Genomic DNA, 18,567 nt, shown 5'->3' with positions numbered 1-18,567 from the left:
CGGTACTGGAGGGTAGGTTAGGTGGGCGCCATATTTTGTGCAGAGCTCTGATTCGTTTTGTTTTGGGACAGGGTAGGTTCCCGACGCATAGCTTTTTGTGTGGTTCTCTTGCTGATGGATCACAGAGCGTTAGTCGGACTGTAGGGGTATTTGCTTAGGCCATTTTGAGGGCCGACTTTCTTCTGGAGGATTGAATTTATAACTTTATCACTCACGTTTCTGGATCTGTAAATATTTGCCTACGGGCACACTACTTTGGAGTCACTGCGAGAGCGCGTGACGTTGGAGTGCGGCTGAGGCTGTACCTGTTTATATGATGTACATCGGTTAGGTTTAAATTGCGGGATTATGTCTTTATCTTTATGACGTTTTCATTTCAACAAAAGAAACAAACGAAAAAAAAAATACCTGTTTTCCGCTTAAAGTTTATTTTTAAGTTACTTAAGTGACACCGGAAAATCGGGGTGTTACATTGTGGTATCAGAGCTTAGTCGAGTCTTTTGGGAGTCTTTGGGGAATAGGTCTTCTGTGCTAGATTGTGTGACTCTGTAAAGAGTAAAAACTTGATTGTCTGCAGAATGATTTTCGCTCTAATTGTTTGCGTTTACTACTTAAACTTTGACCTTATGATTATTATCCCTACTAGGACCTTATTCGAAGTTGCTCGTGATTTAACTATAGAAGTTATACGAGGTCTAGAATAGCACGCTGAGCTAGGAAGTTATTTTACCGATGCATCGATAAGGAAGCTAGGATCTTAGGGAAATTCCTTATGGATACTATACACATGATATTAGGGCGTTTAGTTTCGAATCGGAGACGTCAGAATCTAGAGAGTAGGAGAGACTCAGATGTGCATGGTATTCAGTGGTTCGAGATTTTGCTGAAATGTTTCCTGGAGATGTACCTGGACTACCGCCAGTATGCGATGTGGAGTTTGTAATCGACATTGTACCCGGAACCGGACCGATTTCGATCGCACCTTACCGTATGGCACCTACAGAGCTAGTGGAGTTGAAATCTCAGTTGGAGGATCTTTCGGCGAAAGGATTTATTCGACCAAGTGTCTCACCATGGGGAGCGCCAATGCTTTTGGTCAAGAAGAAAGATAGAAAGTCTAGATTGTGTGTGGACTATCGACAGCTCAACAAGGCGACGGTCAAGAACAGATACCCGTTGCCAAGGATAGATGATTTGATGGATCAACTTCGAGGGGCTGCCGTATTTTCCAAGATAGATTTGAAATCAGGCTATCATCAGATCAGAGTGAAGACTGAGGATATACCGAAGACTGCTTTAAGAACTCGCTACGGACACTACGAGTACCTAGTGATGCCGTTTGGAGTGACGAATGCACCTGTTGTTTTCATGAACTACATGAACCGTACCTTTCATGAGTTCTTGGATCGGTTTGTGGTGGTGTTCATCGACGACATTCTGATCTATTCGAAGGACGCTAAGGAGCATGAGGAACATCTGCATCAAGTTTTACAAGTGTTGCCGGAGAAAAAGCTGTATGCGAACCCTTCCAAGTGTGAGTTTTGGCTTGAGGAAGTCAAATTCTTAGGCCATGTCATCTCAAAGGAAGGCATAGCTGTGGATCCAATGAAGGTGGAGACTGTTTTAGCTTGGGAACAACCGAAGACAGTGACAGAAATCAGAAGTTTTGTGGGCTTAGCTGGATATTATAGACGTTTCATTGAGGGTTTTGCCAAGATTGTTGGACCTTTGACTCAACTTACGAGGAAGGATCAACCTTTTGCATGGACAGAAGCGTGTGAGACAAGTTTTCAGACTATGAAGGAACGTTTGACGACGTCACCTGTGCTTATTTTGCCACAACCGGAGGAACCTTATGAAGTCTACTGTGATGCTTCACATCACGGCTTGGGATGTGTACTGATGCAATATCGGAAAGTGGTGGCTTATGCTTTGAGACAACTGAAGACTCATGAGAAGAACTACCCGACGCACGATTTGGAGTTAGATGCTATTGTGTTTTCTCTTAAAATCTGGAGGCATTACCTCTATGGTTGTACTTTCACGATATTTAGCGATCACAAGAGTCTAAAATACTTGTTTGATCAGAAGGAGCTGAACATGAGACAACGACGATGGATGGAGTTCATCAAGGACTACGAGTTTACGTTGCAATATCACCCTACGAAGGAAAATGTAGTTGCTGATGATTTGAGTAGGAAGATGCATGTCTCGTCAATGATGGTTAAAGAGCTGGAGTTGCTGGAACAATTTCGAGATATGAGTTTGGGTGTGACACCGTCTGAGGGAATGCTGAAGTTCGGCATGATCAGAATCGCCAGTGGACTGATGGAAGAGATTAGAGAGCAACAATTGCAAGATGTGTTTCTGCTAGAGAAGAGAAACTTGGTGACTGAAGGGAAAGACCCGGAGTTCAGGGTAGGAGCTGACAACATCCTACGATGCAAAGACAGAGTATGTGTACCCAACAACCCAGAATTAAGAAGGCTAATCATGGATGAAGGACACAAGAGCAAGTGGAGCATTCATCCTGGAATGACAAAGATGTATCAAGACTTGAAACTGAATTTCTGGTGGCCGGGAATGAAGAAACAAGTGGCCGAGTATGTAACTGCATGTCTGACTTGTCAGAAGGCTAAGGTAGAGCATCAGAGGCCTGCTGGTATGCTACAGAGTCTAGACGTGCCAGAATGGAAATGGGATAGTATCTCCATGGATTTCGTGGTGGCTTTGCCAAGGACACAGAAGAGGTATGATTCGATTTGGGTAATTGTGGACTGTTTGACCAAGTCTGCACATTTTCTACCAGTGAGAACCACCTATAACGTGGAGAAGTTGGCTGAGATTTATGTGGTCGAGATTGTTCGACTACACGGAGTGCCGACGAGTATTGTTTCTGACCGAGATCCGAAATTTACTTCGCACTTTTGGGGAGCTCTTCATGAGGCGTTAGGAACCAAGCTGAGATTGAGTTCGGCGTATCATCCACAAACTGACGGGCAGACAAAGAGAACTATTCAGTCGTTAGAGGATCTACTACGTGCTTGTGTGTTGGACAACAAAGGAAGCTGGGATGATCTTCTGCCATTGATCGAATTCACCTACAACAACAGTTTTCATGCGAGCATCGGTATGGCACCGTATGAGGCTTTGTATGGTCGAAAGTGTAGGACACCTTTGTGTTGGTATCAAGATTGGCCTTCATCGAAGAACACCAAGAGTATATCTTCGGCATAGCGGGCAAAATGGTTCAACCTGGAGGGGTTAGAATTGATCCGACTATGCATGGGTTTGTAAGTGACACCCGAGCGGAAATGGTTAAACACTAGGCCAGTGTTAGGACTGACTCGATGGTGCCCATCCCAATTGAGTTATCCGGATCATTTGAAACACATTGCAAGCATACATGCACCCTGGCTGGATTTGTGTGCTATTGTCTATTGAATTATTGTTAGAGCCGATAACATGCTAGGAATATATATAAACATATATATATATATATCTATACCCCAATCACATGTTGTTTGTATATTTACTCTATTCCGTGAGTTGACCCTAACGCCTTGGCTTTGGTTTCATGTTTGTGTTTGGGCGGTCGGCCTGCTGCCAGATGTCGATGGCGGATTGGTTTTCGATGGTCTCTCCCTCGGGGGGGATCAGGTTTGAGCTGGTTGACCGACATGCCCCCACCGCTTGGGTGATCGATCCTGTGGATCATCGGGCGACGTCTCGGGGAAGGGCCATGGAGGACCGGACTAATGAGCGTGGACGTCTGACGAGAGGAGTTCTACGACGCATGGAGCTGAGCTTCAACTTACCACCTTCGGTGCGCGGTGGACCGGGCACTGGCCGGAGACCACCTTCACCACCTTCATCTTCATCCGATGACGAGGATCCATCTAAGATCGAGGCTGATACTGAGGCACCTGTCGCGCCACTTCCTGCTACTGTTGTAGATCCTATCGACGTTGCGTCGTCCTTGAGGCTCGTGGAGCCGAAGAGGGAGCCTGTTGTTTCGACTGCCTCTCGCCGTTTTCCGTTTACTCCATCACGCGGCTACCGCGTGGAACCCCTGGTGCGTGTGGTGGAGGAGGATGCCCTTTCTGAGGAGGTAGATGTTGAGATGGGTTCGACTGGGGTCGTACGCAGGACAGTCAGGAGGGAGGTCGTGGACTTGGACGCGGAGATCATCATGGTGGACTCTGATTCTGACACTGATGTCGACTACTACGTCGGGAGCGACGAGGAGGAGGAGGAGCTTTGAGCGGTACTGGAGGGTAGGTTAGGTGGGCGCCATATTTTGTGCAGAGCTCTGATTCGTTTTGTTTTGGGACAGGGTAGGTTCCCGACACATAGCTTTTTGTGTGGTTCTCTTGCTGAGGGATCACAGAGAGTTAGTCGGACTGTAGGGGTCTTTGCTTAGGCCATTTTGAGGGCCGACTTTCTTCTAGAGGATTGTATTTATAACATTATCACTCACGTTTCTGGATCTGTAAATATTTGCCTACGAGCACACTACTTTGGAGTCACTGCGAGAGCGCGTGACGTTGGAGTGCAGCTGAGGCTGTACCTGTTTATATGATGTACATCGGTTAGGTTTAAATTGCGGGATTATGTCTTTATCTTTATGACGTTTTCATTTCAATAAAAGGAACAAACGAAAAAAAAAACATGTTTTCCGCTTAAAGTTTATTTTTAAGTTACTTAAGTGACACCGAAAAATCGGGGTGTTACACCAATCTTATGGGGAAAGTTCCCTTTTGGAGAAAATTGGTGATGATGGAAACATCTAGGCTCAGTTGGCGACACTGCTGGTTTTCCCAACAAGACAGAAGAGGAGCTGGACCAGAAGAAGGAGAAGACAAGGAAGAGGACCAGAAGAAGATAAAGATTGGAATCCTCCTGATTGTATCCCATAGGGGTCACTGTACTTGTATTTTTCAAGTACTAAGTTTAGGGCTTAGGGTCTAGGGGTCATTGTTCTTGTATGTTTTATTGAAATTTTCATGTATCATGTATCATCCCACATTGTTAATAAACAAAAAAACGCACCTTAAGGGCGCGTCTACACCGCACCTTATGGGAGCGTCTACGCCGCATGCTCAATGAGCGACAATGCCACACGTCTTATGTGCGTGCCACTACACGCCTTGGCATTGAAAAAGCTTAAATATGTGCTTGTTTCTGAAATCCTGAAATAAATCGCATGTCCAACTAGCGTCTAAAACGCATGTTGGATGAGCGCCTCAAACGCATGTTGAATGAGCGAGAGTTATGTCGCAATGTAAACTTGCGTCTCGGTCGCACATCCAACGTGCGTCTGATAAATGTCTAATTTACCATGTTTTCAATTGTTATTTTGACACTTATCTTTTGTATTCATGAGATCTTGCAAATCGACTCTCTTTTGATTAGAACTTGTAGAAATGTGAATTTTGAGATAGAATGTGTTTAAATGGAGATCCAATCTCAATTGTTGTTGTAGGGACATGAATCTAGTGAAGAAATGAAGATTTGGTGAAGAAATAAAGAGTTTTGGAAGGTTTGGGAAAAATCAGCTGAGCCCTTTAGAAACCAGCTGAGCCCCTTTTATCATGTCAGAAAATGGCTGAGCGGCCAGGAAAGGGGCTGAGCGGTTTCAAGGCGGTTAAGGAAAACTCATCCCTAAAGTAACAGGGCGCTGAGCGGCCAAAAAAAAGGGGTTGAGCGGTCGTGTCCAAATTTGTCATTTAAAAGGAAAGTTAAATCAGAACAGAAAGGGGAACATCAGAACCAACTTTTGAGAGAAGAAACACAAATAGAAGAGAAAGAATAGGAACTTGGAGGCTGGGTGACCTTCCGTCGAGTTGGGAACACGCCGACGCCGCACGAATCATCTTCTTCATTTTCCCTTATTGTAAGCTTATAGCATCCATGGAAATGGATTGCTATACCTTTTGTGTTGGGATTGGATGTAGTCTTTTAACTTGAATGCATTTACTTTGATTTCCATGTATAAATTCATGTTTCTATGTGATGATTTCAATGATCTATCTTGCTCTTAATGCTAGTTTTAGAGTGATCAACTAGAACTTGATGTTAGATTTGAGAAATTGGTGGAAACCATTTAATTGAATCTGAAATAGATTGGATCATCAATTGAATCTAAGGCCTAGGAATAGGATTAGTTCAATAGTCAAATAACACCTAAGTTTAATATTACTTGCTTTCTTAGTTATTCAAGGAATTGATGATTAGTTAGTAAGTTGATGATCTTTCTCATGAGGGAACTATGAAAAAGATAAGATGTGGTGTAATGAAATCAGATATAGGACATAATTTGTATATGAAATCATAAGAATACCGAAGAGTTAATTGACGAACTCCAATTCCAACCGTTTTCTCCGCTTGTTTACCAATCATTTATTACTGCTTTCTTTTAATTTTGCAACGTAGCGCAAAACAATCAACCAAAACTTTCTTGACTCTTTGCTTAAGTGATTTAGCTAGAGAACGGAATTGTATTCCAATTCCTTGAGGACGATAAAAACCCTTTGTTGTACTACAATTGAATCTTGAAAGATTCGAAAGTGGTTAGGTAAAATATCTTTCAACAGCTTTCCCGCACCTATATGGAAATAAGAAACCTGAAGCAGTAACTTTGCACTCTCAAAATAGAAACCAGAACAGAAGAAAATAGGTACATTGCAACACATCCTAATTAACATACTTAAACAGAAACAGTGCATATAAAATACATCATTAGATATGTACTAAAATTTGAAGCTACATAGCTAATTAGTCTTAAACACAAACTAAGTCACAAGTATACAATTGTACTTAAATTACATGCATCCTGAAATCAATCCTAGGTCCCTAGTCCTAACTACTCTTGGAGGTAGAGACATCAGACACTTTTCCTTTCTTCTTCTTGTTAGGGCCACCTCCACCATGGATTGCATCTCCACTGCCACTGTCATCATCAACATCAGCCCCTTGCTCCAAATTCTGCAGTATGATAGCCCGCATACGCTGGTTTGCAACGAGGATCCGATCTGGCGACTCGTTGGGGTCTACTGTGATAGCACTTAACTCTTTTAATTGCTCGAGAACACCCTAAAAGCAACAAGTGTAACAAAAATAAACATTAGTGCATAAATTGTAAGAAAACCAAGTTTGAGGGAAATGATAGTTACTTACCAAAAGAGTTACTTCCACCAGACCTCTTGTTTCAGAAGGGACCACAAGGCAGTGTGAGATTTTCTTGTACTAGTCGAAGTACCGAGGCGTTACCATTGGACTTAGAGTATACTGAGCAGCCACGCAGTGAAGAGTAAAATTAAGAAACCTATCATCAATCTCCTCAACATGGGGAATGCTGGCTGGTGGTAAATTGGGTTGATCCTGCATCATTTGGAACTGCCTCATAACACGCTCGGGCAGATATGGCCGGATCATGCCTGAATGCCGAATCAACCCGCTAAAAAGACACACCTGCTGGAAGGGCCAATGCACTCGATGCTCGTCATATGGTGTCCATATGACACTGCTACCTATAAGGTCATCCAGGACAATCCTCTTCGCATGCAGGTCCATATTCCCCCTCTTTGTGACCCATTTGCAAGCTCTTGGCTCTCCCTCAACATATTTCTTGTTCAGGTTTTTTTCAAACAATTTGGCGGGAAAATACTCAAATATCCTTGCCTGCAATCAAATTGCACCAAAAATGTCACATGCTCAAACATAGACATTAATTACAAATGAACTAAAATAAGAGATATAGACTCATACCTGAAATAGATTTAAGTACCCTCCAAGGCTAGTGGTGCTGACTTTGGTGGCCTCCTTAAGCTGGTCATAAAGGAAAGCCAATGTCATGGCGCCCCATGTATACTCCCCAACCTTCTCCAAGTCCATAAACAGCCCCAAATATGAAACCTCCACCTTGTTGTTTGTATTGGCACAGAAAATCGTCATCCCCACCAAACGCAGCAAGAAGGCTCTAGCAGCTTTCTTGGTCTTCCTGTCCTTGGCCATCTTCTCAGCTATATCCAGAAGCCATGTATACCGAGCATAAGGTCCTAAGGACTTCCGAATCTCCGCTTCAGCCTCTGCTTGCGTAACACCAAGCTGCTTATGCAATACAATGGCTGCTTCCTCACGAGTCAGGGTTGGGAGACTGAAGAATTTTCCCACCACAGGGATGTGTAGCAAAGAGCTAACATCATCAAGTGTGATAGTCATCTCCCCAAATGGCATATGAAAATATGAAGTCTCCGGCTGTCATCTCTCAACAAACGTCGACAACATGGTCTTGTCCACTGAGGGAAGGTTGCATGTCAGCAAAAGCAATAGACCAGCAGCCTCAACTCTTCCCTTAACATATGTAGAAAAAGAATTTTAACACCTCTTTATGTTTCTTTTTGTCCTTCCTTAGCATAGCAGTCCCATGGTGGTAGGTTTTCAACACACCCCGATCAAACACTATAGTCGGTTTCTTGTAATGCTTCCACACCTACATCGCTAAATGTCCCTTGAAGGTCTTCAGCAATTTATTGTCATAAGACCCCCCCAGAAAAGAATATTTCATCATCATCCTCTTGCTGGACATCCTCTTCCTCACTAGAACCCTCCTCCTCTTCCTCACCAGAACCCTCCTCCACTTTATCAAGGCTACCATCAACCATATCATCATCATCATCTTCCTCAGGTTCATTAGCAACCACCGGTTCAGGCTCTTGTACTGCACTCGCTTTAGCCTTTTACGTGCTGCCTCTTCACGCTTCTTACGGCCATCTTCTTGCTTTTTACGGGCCGCGTCTTGACATGCCCTACGTATCGATGTCGTGGAGTGGACTCTGCTTTCTTTGCTAGCCTGGGCTCTGCTTGTTGTGGGGGGGGGGGGCTCTGTTGCTCTTTCTAGGGGGTTTACTTGGGGGGCGGGCTCTGCCTCTCTTGCTAGGGCTTTACTTGGGGGGGGGGGAGGACACTTGGGGAGCGGCCCTGATTTTTTGTTCTTGCCATTTCTGAAACATAAGACACAAAACAGAAACTTTCAGATACTCATTAAATCGCACTTTCAGGGAGCGTCTACAATGCACCTTCAGGGAGCGTCTAAAACGCACCTTCAAGGAACGTCTGAGTCGCTGCTTCGAGGTGCGTCTGTTATGGACACTAACCTTCAATGTGTAAACCAAACGCACGTTAAAGGAGCGTCTCAGATGCACATACTAAAAGCGACTAAAAATAGAAATAGATGGGTCGGGTCAAAATCATACCGAAACGCGACGGAGCAAGATGGGGTGGCGTTTCGCGGGGGCTGCGGGTCTACTCGACTGCAGTGGCCGCTCGGTGGCATTGGAGGGGCTGGTGGCAGTGAGAGAATGAGAGGATGAAATGGGTTTGATGAGGAGCGGGAATGAGTGATGAAATGGGTTTAATGTGGGGGGGGGGGTTGGGAAGTTTTGAATTAGTGGGAAGAAGTGGGGTAGTTAGTCGGGGTTGTGGGAAGTTTTTTTTAAAAGAGGGTAATTGACCATTTCACACATTTTTAAGGGTCTGAATAGATGTGGGGGGGGGGGTTGGTCTGAATAACAATTCCCTATTCATAATTAATCATGCAATCAACATTATAGAAATAGTCCTCTTCTTGTACCAGAAAAAGATATAGAGTTCAAAACTATATACATTACAATTACATATAGAAACCTTATACTATGTTGAATAATGATTAAATTATTAGGGTGAAATGAGAAGAGAAAGGAAATCAATTTAGGGAAATCTGAATCAGCCACACCTACGGTTAATCAAGCTTGAGAAAGGAGAAGAAAAGGAAATCAATTTAGGGAAATCTTAATCAGCCATACATAGGGTTAATTAAGCTTGAGAAAGTAGTCGTAGAGGTGGACGGTGGTGGCCGGTGGTGGTGCGCGGTGCGGCCGGTTCGTGCGTGGGTGCTTGATGATGACGGCCACAGACCTAGGTGGGACTAGAGAGTGCGAGAGGGTGAGGCGTGAGTGAATCTTGAGAGTCTGACGTGAGTGCGTGAGAGAGAGAAAAGAGTAACTAGGGTCTGGGTGCAATTTTAAAATCTCAGGGGGTTCAAAAAAAACATTGTAGGAGGTAAGTAGGAATGTTTTTTTTTCCAGGGGGTTCATCTGAACCCAGATGAACCCCCTGACTTGGCTGTGGGTCCGCCCTTGGCGACACCCTTTGTTTATTTATTTACCGGGTTTAAATCTCAAAATATTAGATACACTCGTTTTCATTTTTAACTCCATAAACTTAAGTTTTCAGGATTTGCGTTAATATATACCAAAGTTTAACAAGAATCATACAAAATAATAAGATCATCAATAACAGGAATCATCCAAAATACACCATTGTCCAAAATCATCATCTAAACATTATTGTCTAAAATCATCCAAAATACATCATCCAAAACCAAAGTACAAACATAACAGAAGCTCTATGAAGCAGAGATGAGTGTGGATGTGGTCTTCCTTTTCCTTTGATATGTTATGTTGGTATGTGTATTACGTGTTGTGAAGTCCAAGAGCCTTTGTATATAATCCATTTCTTTTGCGTCTTGCGCGAGTCCTCCACTTTCTTCTTCAAGCTCTTTGGTCAGCCACTTTTGGATCTATGTACCTAGCCTAAATAAAACTTAATTTCATATTAGATAAGAATGAAAGTATTATTTTTTGGTACTTACAGAAGACTTACATTTACCTCACCCTAAGAGGACTAGCGAAAGTATTATAGATGAAAGTAAGATATACATAAATAACTAACCGTCATTAAAACATTATCAAGCTCTCAATGACTCGGAAGTACCAACTGTGGACGTGTGATCCCCGAAGATACCATGTCAAGTACTCTAGTACGCACTCTCCCGAAATCGCAGCCCAACTCCTCGATCAATGACTCGAGTGACAAATGTGGCCTAACTCTCATATGACTCCTCGACCACAAGTCTTGTGCAAGTAAAGGAGCATGAGAGTTTCCTTGCAAATGTCGAAACTGTCTGAGTATCCTCTTCATCATATTTGCTCGTATGATGTGTAAACACTAGATGTACTCCTAAGTATAGCGTGATATTCTAGAATACGACGTCCAAGTGATGGCACTGGGAACTCACTGAACGTGGATACCTGGCTAGAGCCACCGAAAGCACCGAGTCGCCAATAGAGTAAAACTAAAAATATGGATTGCGAGAGAGGCCAGCTCTAGAGATTGGTATCTCACTAAACCAAAGTGAAAAGCCTTCCCGATCCTCCGCTGTCCCAACACGAAAACGTTCACCAAGCCTCCAATTTGACCAAAGAGGTCACATATATGGTAGTAATCGGCCACCTCTGAGATTCGGTCGACAAATAACGTGAAGGTCGACGACTTGGCACACCCTCATTTCCTGGAACCTCGATCTGCGCTGTCGCTCTCCCCATCTACCTCACCGTCGTCGTTCTCGTCTCCACCCGGGGTTGGGCCGTTGTCGGATGAGGACACCAACTGTTGAAGGTCAAAGATCGATTCTGAAACCCTAACAGAGGTTAGGGAAGAAGAGAGAGAGCACGACATTGGGGAAAATGATGAATATATGAGGCAAAAATATTCAGGATATACAACCCTTCTCAAAAGAGACAAAAAAACTAGCAAAACCGGCAACAACCCAGCCGAAGAAAAGGGGAGCAAGCAAACCAAAGGGACCCAAATAAAAAGTAGGCCCCCAAAGTCAAAATATCAACACCCAAAGTACCAAAACAAACCAAAAGCCTAGAAATTAGCCAAAGGAAATAACTACCAAACTCCCAAGAATTTATCTCAATTCCCCAAAGAAGACCAAACTTTCATTGATATGGGTCGCAATCTGGTAGAAGGCAACATCATTTGTGCAGTCACACTTCATGCCAAGTCGCTTCCCCATCGAAATGACATTCTTCTCCCTAGACAGAATGTCATAAAACTCTGAAAACTCCTTCAACAAAACCATCAACTCCCTCCCTCTCGAATCAGCATCTGAGTCCAGCCTCCAGTAGCACAACCGAGATAGTGATAGGTTCTCCGCCCCTGCAAGGGAGGAGCGAAAGAAGCTACAACAACCCACTGGAGCCGGATTAAAGCAACGCTAGGATAAACCTCCAAAGAAGAATTAGAGGGGCCCTCCACAAACCCAAGATCCTGAGAAATCCCCAAAGGAACAGAAAAAGGTCAACACAAGACGACCTTTTTTTTTACAACAAAATGGATATATTATTACTAAAATCGAACAGTACAAGAGAAACACGAGAAACAATACATGAGAACAACCCACTCATGAAATAGGGGGAAACCTCCACCGGCCTTATAGCAAAAAGATCAATTTGGCGCTTAAGCAACTTATGCCTAAGCCTCATTAAAACCTTCATAGTAAAAACCCATTGGGTAAAACCCTAGAGAAGGAAAAATAGTACTTAAAGCATAAGTGAGCAACCAAAAAGCCTAAACAAAATAAGCTATAAGCTGCAATTCAAAGCTACTACAAAATATGAAATACAAAAGCAACATTGATATGGCCTCGTGATGCTAAAACTTTGCACCAGACATGGTCCTCAAGTAACCGGCACCAAAACACAGCCATAAATAAATCAATCTCCCATACCATCACTTGCCAGCATTTTGAAGTCCTCGAGTTGTACCACGCATCCAAGAACTAGGCAAAAAAATGCAGCACAATTATGCAAAAACAGCTAGCCCGACACCACCCCAAGTTCTGCGATTTTCCAAGATTAAGGGCAAAACTCCCATAATCGAAGTTCTCTATCACACCCGGTTTTTGCCAAAAAATCAGCAATCGGATTAGCCTCCCTAAAAATATGTGAAAAACCCAAACACCCTACCTGCTCAAATAAAAGATCTATCACATTCAACTCTCTTATGAGCTTCCAAGGGCGATTAGACTTTATGTTAACCCAACCCACTGCCAAGGTTGAGTAACTCTCAATGATCAAGTTGTTTACCTCAAATTCTTGACTAAATTCCAAAGCATGCCTGATTGCCAAGACTTCTGCCTCAAAAGCCCAAACCTGACCCACATCAACAGAAAAAACCCCCCTTATTTCACCATCACTGTCCCTCAAAACACCTCCTACTCCACCATCCCCATGCGCCCCCTAGCTGAACCATCCACATTAAACTTCAAGATCCCCACAGCCGGCTTCACCCACTCAACCACCCTCTTCAGCTTCATCTTTCCCACAAGACGACCTTACAAGCATAACACCGTAGGGAGAAAGATTTAGACCATCACGAGGATACGTGAAGGATTTGGGACCTTCCTTCATTATCAACACCACCAAATGAAAACAACCTCACATCTCTAGGCTCTAAGAAAACATCAAACCTGCAATCAGCAAAGGAGATTATAGGAAAAAGCACAGGAGAAAGGAACCTTGGGGAAGACGAGCATGCCCTAGAGATGCTTGAAAATATCATTTTCTCATCCTCAAAGAAAGACGCCACGGGTTAATTCCCTTTAACCCTTTTCCGGCATAAAACCCAAAAAACCCTGGTGCTTCCTGAACTTTGTTTACAGCCAAACCCATATCGACAAACTCGTGACGTGAAATCTCGCCAAGGGCGCCATCAGAAGAACTTCACCTAAGTGAAACCCATTGAGGAGGATAATCTCCCGAGACACCATCTCCATCGAAGCAAACCGCATGAACTCAACTCTACTGCTTCTGAACGAAAACGCTTACAACCCTTCCAATTTGGGCGAAAAACCCTCAGACTTGGTGGTAACCAACATGCTCTTGGATGGCATCGACAAAGAGCGTGACAATAGAAGCGTTTTTCTCCTTGCTTAGGACTGAATCATTGTTGCCAGCCTCAAATCCACGACCATTTCCCGCGCCTGTTTCTTGGTCTGCGCCAGTGTTCGAAGAGCCGCTGCCTACAAAAGGTTTGTGGCCCATGAAGCTGGAAAGGAGGAAAGATGATTTCCCAAAATAAAAGAGGGGAAACAAGCATGAAATCGATTTGTAAATAAAAAACCAGGAAATAAAAACCTAGAATGCGAAGAAGAGGATCGTATGGAGCAAAAAGAGGGTGAAGAAAAGTTGTCGCCACCGCGTTGGGCGGACTCAACCGTCTTGGACCAACTAGGGCTTAGAACCCTACAAGTGCGCATCAGCGTGAGCAAGAGAGAATTCTTTCCAATAGACAAGTTAGACGATTTAACTTGTATTTTATCCCGTACATTAATATTTTTTAAATTAATTAAAATAAAAATGTTTAATCAATTATTGTTTTACATATATATATGTAGTGTTTGGCCCAACTTATTTTAGACTTTTAAGTAAAAGTTGGGCCAAACACATTTTTAAACAAGTTTTAAAATTTTTAAGTAACTTATTTTTTACAACACGAAATGAAAATAAGTAACTTTTAAGAAAAAGTTAGGGAGAGTAACTTTTTACTTTTAAGCAGCTTATTTGTGTTATTTACTTAAATAAAAAAATAGCCATGCTTCTTTTATATATGTTTCTGTAATTTCCTGAACCTCTCAACGTTGTTTCACTTTCTTCACCGCCATCGATGTTGACATCTTCTCCGACCTGCGTCACTAACGACTACGGCAGCAACCCAAGTTTTTGCTCATCGCTATGGATGCCAACAACGTCTTCTTCCCCAATTTGCATCACAAGCAACTACGACAACAACCAAGTCTCCACTCGCCGCCATAGATGCCGGTGGCATCTTCTTCTCCAATTTGCATCACAAACAGCCCAAGTCCGCTCGCCGCCATAGACGTCGGCGACGTCTTCCCCGATCTGCGGTGGTACGAGGCCACCTACTTTCCCATCCACAGTGGCGGCGCTCCTCTTCTTCTCAACCTCGATATTGAGGGGATCTATCATAGTGGCGCAAGGCCGCACTCTCCGAAAACTAGATTTCCCACCCCAAGTATTAGATTTGCCACCCCACTTAAAGTGGGGAATTACTAAAATGTCCCTCCGTGTTATTTTATGGGAGATAAATATTCGAAAGATTTCGGTAGTTTATGTTTCGAAACTTATCGATTTTATAATTCCCAGTTCCAAACCAATCACTTGCATTTCACTCCCATCGTCTCCCTCTTCGACATCCTCTCCCTCTTCGACTTTCCGACCTTGAAAGGAGGCGATTCCGGCGAATTCCATTCCACCTCTTCAACTTTCATCATCAGCGGGGAGGTTTCTCATCATCTTCGTCAGAAATCAAGTGTAGAGGTGAGTTGAACCCTACCTTCATCAAATTTTGTAGATTAGGGTTCTTGCGAGACTCGGTTTTTGGTATTCACCGTTCGTGGGGTGGGGTTAGAGGGATTCAAGCATAGGGGAATTGACTGAAAGAGATTGGAATTGAGCCATTCAAGCTGTGTTAATCGATTAAATTTCCACTGTTCCTTGTCTACTCTCTTTTGATTTGTTGGTTGAGTCAAAAATGTGAATGCTTTGGTAGGCCTTTGGTAGGATTATCAACTGATGGTGGTATATTTAATATTTTCATTGTTGAAATTATACCCTAAGCTTCAATTGCTTGAATATGGCATGATTTCTTACTTATTTGATAGTTTTTTTTGGGAAGGAAAACCAGATTGTATTTGTAGAAACATAGGATGGATAGAATGAGAGAAAAATAAACAGAACAACAGCACATAGTTATTTGGGTTAGGTATAGTTGGAGACGTATAGTTGAATTGAGGCCTGAGTTTTCTGGATGCAATTTCAAATTTGCAAGTTTCAAATCATGTCATGAGGCATTGTTACGTAATGCTTAATTAAAGACTAGTTCAGGGTTAGAATCTTTAATGAGTCAATAATCATATAAACTAGCATAGGTGCATTTCTTGGTCCTACTAATTGTGTGGTGTAGCAATATGTAATGCATGAGGAAGAATTCATGCTTTTGTTTCATTTTCTGTTATACATTTGTATAGTAAGTAGTTCAAAAGTGTTGTTCATTGGTCAGAATTTATGATTTTGAAAGTAACACATTTGTATAGTAGTTCAAAAGTGTTTCATTTTCTTTTTACACATAACTGATAGCTGCTGTCAAGTTCTTTTAAATGTCTCAGTTTCTTCATTATTTTGGGCCATCACTTATTGTCATGCTCAAGGAATTTCAGTTTCAGAACTGAATTGAGAGCTGGTTTTAAATTTGCCCGAGGCAATGGGAGAAATTGGCTAGTTTTAAGTTGTCAGATTCTCATAAATGGTTTGTGGTGAAGCTTATGGGTTGAAACTTGGATTTGTTTTAATCTGAATTTGCTTTGCATTGGATGAACTTTCATGTTTAGGAGTTCATGATGCAGTGAGATTCTCATAAATGTCGCATAATGCTTAAACAATGACTAATTGTCTCCATATTTGTCCATATTTTTCTTTGGTCTTCAAGTTAAAATTTGCTCTAATTTTGACATATCGCTTATTTGCCTTATGTCCTTTTTGTTTTAATAGATGCCGAGGACGAAGGGGAGCAACCGGGTAACGAAACAACAAGTTGTCGATCGCCATGCCTATCTCCACGCTTCTCATAGGCGAGGTGAGCATGATGAGGATGTTTCGAGTTCTCGGAAGCGACCTCGGAAGGGAGCTACGAAGGGATCTAAGAAGGGAGCTAAGAGGGCTGCTTCACAGCGGGGAGACCCGACTCCGGAGGTTCCTCCCCTCCTTACTCCTCAGCCTTCTCCTCAGCAGACTCTTGAGGTTCCTCCCCTCCCTACTCCTCAGCCTTCTATTCAGCAGACTCCTGAGGTTCCTCCCCTCCCTACTCCTCAGCCTTCTCCTCAGCAGACTCATGAGGTTCCTCCCTTCCCTACTCCTCAGCCTTCCCGACAGCCAACTATTGAGATTCCTCCCCTCCCTACTCATGTGCCACCTCCTGTGCCGACTCCTCAGCCTTCTACTCACCCGACTCCTCAACCGACTGATCAGCCTTCCCCTCTCCCGACTTCTCAGCGCTCCGCCGTGCAGGAGTCCGGCATTGAGTCTAGGTCAGGCAGTGAGTTTGGGTCTGGCAGTGAGTCTATGTCTGACAGTGGTAGCGAGTCAGAGGATGTTGCTGTAGAGGTGGAGGCTCCCCAGGTTAAGACGACGCTGACGATCCACAAACAGCCACCGTTTGCTGGCGGGCCGCTTGAGCTGTCTCTCTTACACCGTTACCCGGACCACATAGCGTCGTGGACGTGGCATTCCAGTTTAGGCACCACTGACGATCGTTATGAGGACCGACTTGAGTTGAAGGTGTCCAATGTTGGGTTAAAGCTGGCGAATATGCCATTGGAGGGCGATGCTCATAGGGATGTACTGACACTTGTGGAGGCGACCGGACTGCTTCATCTCGTCAGGTCCAGTTATCAGGAGACAGACTCTGGACTTGTCTCGGCCCTTGTGGAGAGGTGGCACGAGGAGACCAGCAGCTTCCATATGTCGTTCGGGGAGATGACTGTCACCCTGGACGACGTGTCGGCCCTTCTTCATCTCCCGACCAGTGGGAGGTTCTATACTCCGGCAGCCCTTAGTAGACTTGAGATGGCTGAGACCTGCGTGCGGTTGTTGGGGGGGCATGTGGGGTTTTGATATAGTTCAGGCCTTACACTTTCGTCTCACCCTCCCTCATGATCAGATGGCCACTGACGATAAATGGATGCACTTACCGAAGATGGGGTATCTCATTGCTACAAGGTTTCAGGTGGTATTTATCTCCATTTCGGAAAAATCAAGTTACACTTACCTTCCATTGATAGGCGCCCCACCAGAGGTACACACAGTTATAGCTGTTGGTCATGTGCCCAACCACTTTGTACAGGTATATCTTTTGTTATGTACACTAATTTATTTTTATTGCTAGATAATTTATGTTAGTTATCTAATTTTATTGTTATACTCTCTCAAATGTAGCTGAAGTTGTTGCATGGACATCCTATTCCGTATATTGCTCCCCAATGGCCATACAACGTCCTACCACCCACGACCGAATGGATTAACCCGTATCAAGACCGTATGGCCAGATTTACGCTTGAACACACTGCTTGGAGGGCTGCTATTGGTGGTCCTCGTGTTCCAAGTGTGAATGACTACATAGACATCACAATAGACTAATGATTGATGTTTGTAAATTGGTGTCAATGAATGAGATTTATGTAAATTTTCCTATGTTCAAGACTATGTTTAAGACCTCTAATTATTAATTTAAGGTGTTTTGATTCATAATGTGGTTCAATTGCTTTATTTGTGTATCTTCATTGCTTCTCATTGAGGTGTTTCTGGTTCGTGTTTCTGCTACTGTGTGTGCATCTGTTAAACAGGTTCGGAAGTTTATCTACCGAAACTGAAGAAAATGAGGTGGTAAATCTGTTAAATCTACTTTTGATTGGTTTCGGATCTTAATGATCCGAAATATGGATTATAATCTTAAAAAACCAACGTTTGCTGTGAATAATAGTTTCGGGAATTAATGTTCTGAAATATTGCGGGTTTCGGAAATTTATCTTACGAACATAACATATTTCGGAAGATTATGGTCCGAAGGGTACTCCTAGCATTTTTTAAAAAATGCTGGGTG

At 43.3% G+C, this 18,567-nt stretch overlaps 2 protein-coding genes across 2 annotated transcripts; one reads left to right on the top strand and one right to left on the bottom strand.

Moving 5' to 3' along the window:
• Positions 1–6,861: 6,861 nt before the first annotated feature.
• LOC130719174 (protein MAIN-LIKE 2-like) lies at positions 6,862–8,223 on the bottom strand. Its single transcript, XM_057569812.1, has 3 exons — positions 7,771–8,223; positions 7,273–7,683; positions 6,862–7,095 (listed from the first exon to the last, which is right to left on the bottom strand). The coding sequence occupies exons 1-3, from the start codon at positions 8,221–8,223 to the stop codon at positions 6,862–6,864; spliced, it is 1,098 nt and encodes a 365-aa protein (XP_057425795.1).
• An 8,237-nt stretch (positions 8,224–16,460) lies between these two features.
• On the top strand, positions 16,461–17,582 carry LOC130719173 (uncharacterized). The gene has a single exon (XM_057569811.1). It carries the CDS (start codon positions 16,461–16,463, stop codon positions 17,580–17,582), a length of 1,122 nt encoding a protein of 373 aa, XP_057425794.1.
• The last annotated feature ends 985 nt before the right edge of the window (positions 17,583–18,567 follow it).

This window comes from Lotus japonicus, chromosome 5, assembly GCF_012489685.1.
Source record: "Lotus japonicus ecotype B-129 chromosome 5, LjGifu_v1.2".
Lineage (NCBI taxonomy): Eukaryota > Viridiplantae > Streptophyta > Magnoliopsida > Fabales > Fabaceae > Lotus > Lotus japonicus.
This window is presented reverse-complemented; position numbering and strand designations above follow the sequence as displayed.

Bases quoted from the DNA above. Each gene is read 5' to 3' on its own strand.
- LOC130719174 (XM_057569812.1), bottom strand. From the start codon at position 8,223: ATGACTATCACACTTGATGATGTTAGCTCTTTGCTACACATCCCTGTG. The intron at 7,684-7,770 runs GTATGAGTCTAT...ATTTGATTGCAG, and splicing joins GGTACTTAAATCTATTTCAG to GCAAGGATATTTGAGTATTT. The intron at 7,096-7,272 runs GTAACGCCTCGG...TGTTGCTTTTAG, and splicing joins AGTATACTCTAAGTCCAATG to GGTGTTCTCGAGCAATTAAA.
- LOC130719173 (XM_057569811.1), top strand. From the start codon at position 16,461: ATGCCGAGGACGAAGGGGAGCAACCGGGTAACGAAACAACAAGTTGTC.